Source organism: Nannochloropsis gaditana (assembly GCF_000240725.1).
Source record: "Nannochloropsis gaditana CCMP526 unplaced genomic scaffold scaffold745, whole genome shotgun sequence".
NCBI classification, from domain to species: domain Eukaryota; class Eustigmatophyceae; order Eustigmatales; family Monodopsidaceae; genus Microchloropsis; species Microchloropsis gaditana.
In genome coordinates this window covers 6492-10401 of record NW_005803208.1, presented here as the reverse complement: position 1 = coordinate 10401, position 3910 = coordinate 6492, and the positions used below count along the sequence as shown (strand labels likewise).

Here is a 3910-nt window from a genome sequence, read left to right as displayed (position 1 = left end):
GACGTGTCCGCGGACGGCAGCCTCTCCCTCTTTGTTGTCGACGTGTCCGCGGACGGTAGCCAAGGCAGGGACTGCCCGCTCCTCCCACTCCCTTCGCGTCTCCTGCGCGGCCTCCACCAGACTCCCCAAGACTTCGATGCCCACAACCTTTTTGAAAGGGAAAAGGGCAGCCGCCGCAAAGCAGGGCTTGCCTGTCCCAGATCCAATGTCGTAAAACACTCCCCCTCCCGGTGTTTGCATCACTCCTCCGCATTCCTCCCCTTCTTTTCTTTCCTTCCTCTCCTCGCCTTCCTTGTCCCCGCCCTCTCCTCGATCACGGCGCCCAGGCTTGCCATATTTCTGCCGGATTTGCTCTAAGATGAATGCCATGGACCTGAATTGCACCTCCCCGTAGGTGAGATTAGCGTCTTGCTCGTTGCTTGCGTCCCTGTCCTTCATGCTCAGGGCCCTCCCCACACTGCATGGGCAGCCCTTGGCCACTGACTGCTTGTAGATTTTTTCGCAGGCAAGAATGAAGGGGAGATCCAAGTGCACGTCCCTGAGGGGGGAGACTGTGTTCAGGGATAGTGATGACATGTCCAGCAGATCTGTGTCCTCGCTTGCTTGCTCCAGGGCTCGCTGCCTAGGGCTAAGCAGCCCATTTCGAGCGGTACGAGTAACTTGGAGAGTAGACACAAAGCTTGGTCGATGTGGACCGATTTCCGCTCGAGATATTGAGGATGTTTCAACCAAAGGCTCCGATGCATCACCCATGGGGCTCTGATGAAGGAGAATGGGTAGAATTTTAATTTCATCAGAGAATTGAAAGGAAACGCAGGCGGCACCAAGGGGATGCGAAGCGTCGCGCCGACCCCCTGTCAATTGGACCGCCAACGGGGTTCGACGAGCCCAAACATGGACATCAAAAAATAATCATGCACTCATTCCAGTGCACATATTGGGAATGTGGATGCAGGCCTATGCATGCATTGCCGGATGGGCGGTGCGCTGGCGTAGTGGGGAGGTTGAAGGGAGAGGGATGTGGGCGGGTGGGAGAGGTCGAGGGAGGCGCGGCGAGAACCCGCGGTACGCATCTTTCTCAAAACGCAACGCCACCACACACCTGCAGGGTCAAAGACCGCTCACGCATAAGGAAGACCATGAGTGACAATGAGGCCGATGCACTCTACGACAATTTGATGGACGAGGAAGAGGAGGATCTATTAGAGGAGGAGGCAGCGCAGGAGGAGGAAGAGGAGCAAGAGGGGCTTCCTGACCGTGATGAGAAGGAGCCTATTGCCATCTTACCGCACGACGCTGCAGATTCTACTAAAGCGAACAAGGTCAAGATTACCACGCGCTTTTTGACCAAATATGAACGTGCTCGGATCTTGGGAACACGGGCATTGCAGATCAGTATGAACGCTCCCATCATGGTCAAGCCGGGTACCGAGACGGATCCATTGAAGATAGCCATGATGGAGTTGCGTGCCCGCAAAATTCCGATCATCATCCGCCGGTATTTGCCAGATGGGAGTCATGAAGATTGGCGCATTGAAGAGCTGGAAATTCCTGGCTTGGAAATGTGAGGAGGAAATTTGAAGAGGTGTGAAGGGGCAAAAGCAAAGCGAGAGGGACACGTGCAGAGATTGGATTGGAAGGCAAAGGGCCTGCAATTAAAGAAGAATGAGGAGTGTCAACGAGCGCACGACACTCGTGGGACGCGTGTATAAAGGACAAAATACACTGAGGCATGACCGGTTGTATGACCAAAGAAGAATATTTTTTTTTAATTGTGACCCTTGCAAAGAGTCACCGGGACAAAAGAAACCACAAGAGAAATAAGGTTTCGAATCGCAAGGCCCCTTTTTTAAACTGAACACAGAAGCTTGCAGAACGCGTCGATATACAGGTAAACACTTGAGATAGGTTTACGAGTGGTTGCTGTCGATGTGGTGTAGCCGTCTTCCCCACTATTTATTCTTCCCACAAGACTCTGATGAAGTCTATATCCATAATGAACTGCAAAAGGAGGGTACCGGCGGTTGCTGTGTAATTTGTCGCATCCTCTCGAGAGGTGGGAAAGGCTGTCAAGATGACGAAAGGGTACTTTCCCTTGAAAAGTGGCGTGAAAGCAAGATGTTTTCTGAACGCCGTCATCAATGCCGAAAGGCATATCTTGAGATTATAACTCAATCACATAGAAGCATGCTCTTCATATGCGCCGCTCCTCAACCGGGGTATGAACGTCTGACCATGTAGGCTCGCGGTGTTCTACGATACCCGGATGTGTATTCCGACGCCGGCGCGGCAGCGTCAGCAGTCACTAGTCACGAGGTCGAGCCTAAACCCCAGAAGCCAGTTCATAAGTCATGTCCCAGCTCTCTCTCTGTCGTTATCCCGATGAGATCCTCACAAATCCGCTGTCTACGGCACCCTGGACGTGATGCACAAGCCCACGTGCTCCCTTGGAGGCGACAGGGTCACCTCTGCCTAGTCACGGGCTTGCCATCAGGCACTTGGCCATTAAAAAGCTCGAAAACTCGCAGATGGGCCTCTGCCGGCGATGTCGCCTACAGGCATTGACACGTCCACGCCGGCTTGGCTCTGCTTTCCAGGGTGGGGACCGTCGCCATGAATGGGGCTTCGATCGTGAAACCCGACCCTTGCATTGATTATTTCTGGATTCGTGACAGTAGACGCACGTGACGGTTACCTCCTTCCTCCTTTTTTTCATTTACTTGCAACCGACACTTCCAGAACAAAGGGTCCCCATCCCACGCTGCCGAATATTTGCAACATTTTAATGCTCATGTTTGACGACAGGGAATCACTAACTGCTCTGTCCACGTTTGTCCTTGTGTTTTAGAATACTCGTCACACACGCAAGCCTCTTCGAATCAGCGCGGATTCTCGCTAGGCCTTCACTGCCAGTATGCTTCAATAGCACAAGGTGAATCTAGAGCCCAACTTTTGTTGAAAAGAATGCAAAGGACGAGGCAAATGCATTCCCCCCGTTTGTTACTGTGGGTGCTCTTGCTAGCGGCGGTAGGCTCCGGTGCGGTCGGCTGGGGCCGCCTGGCCTTCGCTCCATCACTAGCATCTCGGCCGTCGTCGTGGCACTCGCGCTGGCACAAACGGCGGCTCGGTCCTGTTTTCTGGGACAGTGGAGCCAGTATCAGCCCGAAAAGCAGGACCTGTATGTCGATTGCCCCGCATGGTCCTCGCGAGGCGTCTCGTCCAGGAGTAGGGTCCCCGGGGGGACGAAGCCCCTTGGATTTTGGCCCCCCCTTCCAGAAAGATGGAAACTTCCTCCGAGAGCATTCCCCGCGGCTACAGCAAGATACATGGCAGGTTGCGGACAGTGCGACTCACCGACGCGAGCCACGAGAAGAGGAGTCGCCTTCCGCGCGGGCACCTCCCTCCTCAGTCTCACCCCCTCCCCCTCAGACCGCCGCCGCCAGCCAGCGGAAACCCTTCTCCCTCAGCAAAGCCGTCCTCATGGGCCCCTTTGCCTTCGAGGCGTACACCGATCCCCCCCGTACTTCCGGGTATTGGCAGTCGGGCCGCGACAAGAACGAAGTGGCCATCCTGCACGAGGGCTTCCTCCGAGAAGCGTTCGCCGGGAAGCTGCGTGTCCGGGTGAAGGCCGTGACCGAGACGAGGGCCGAGGCGCAGGCGGTCTTTCTTAAGGCGGCGGGCGCTCGGACGGAGGGACAGGGACCGAGTGGGAAGGAAGGAGCGAGAGCGGGCGGCAGTGTTGGAAATCCGAGGGCCGAGATGCTTGCGGTGTCGGTGGCGATGGAGATGGGGGAGGAGTTTGTGGGCTCTCAGATGGTGAGGCTGGAGCGCGTGGAGAGGGAGGAAGGAGGGGAGAGCGGCGTGGGAGGGAGGAATGTGTACGTACCTGTCCGGGGGCCCCTAGCCGGGA

General features: G+C 55.7%; 1 protein-coding gene across 1 annotated transcript; it reads right to left on the bottom strand.

The window, feature by feature from the left end:
* On the bottom strand, nucleotides 1-371 carry NGA_2098520 (uncharacterized protein; the record flags this gene model as incomplete). The annotated part of the gene is made up of 1 exon (XM_005853776.1): nucleotides 1-371. A coding segment is annotated over exon 1 (369 nt), but the record flags the coding sequence as incomplete, so codon positions are not given.
* Nucleotides 372-3910: the final 3539 nt, after the last annotated feature.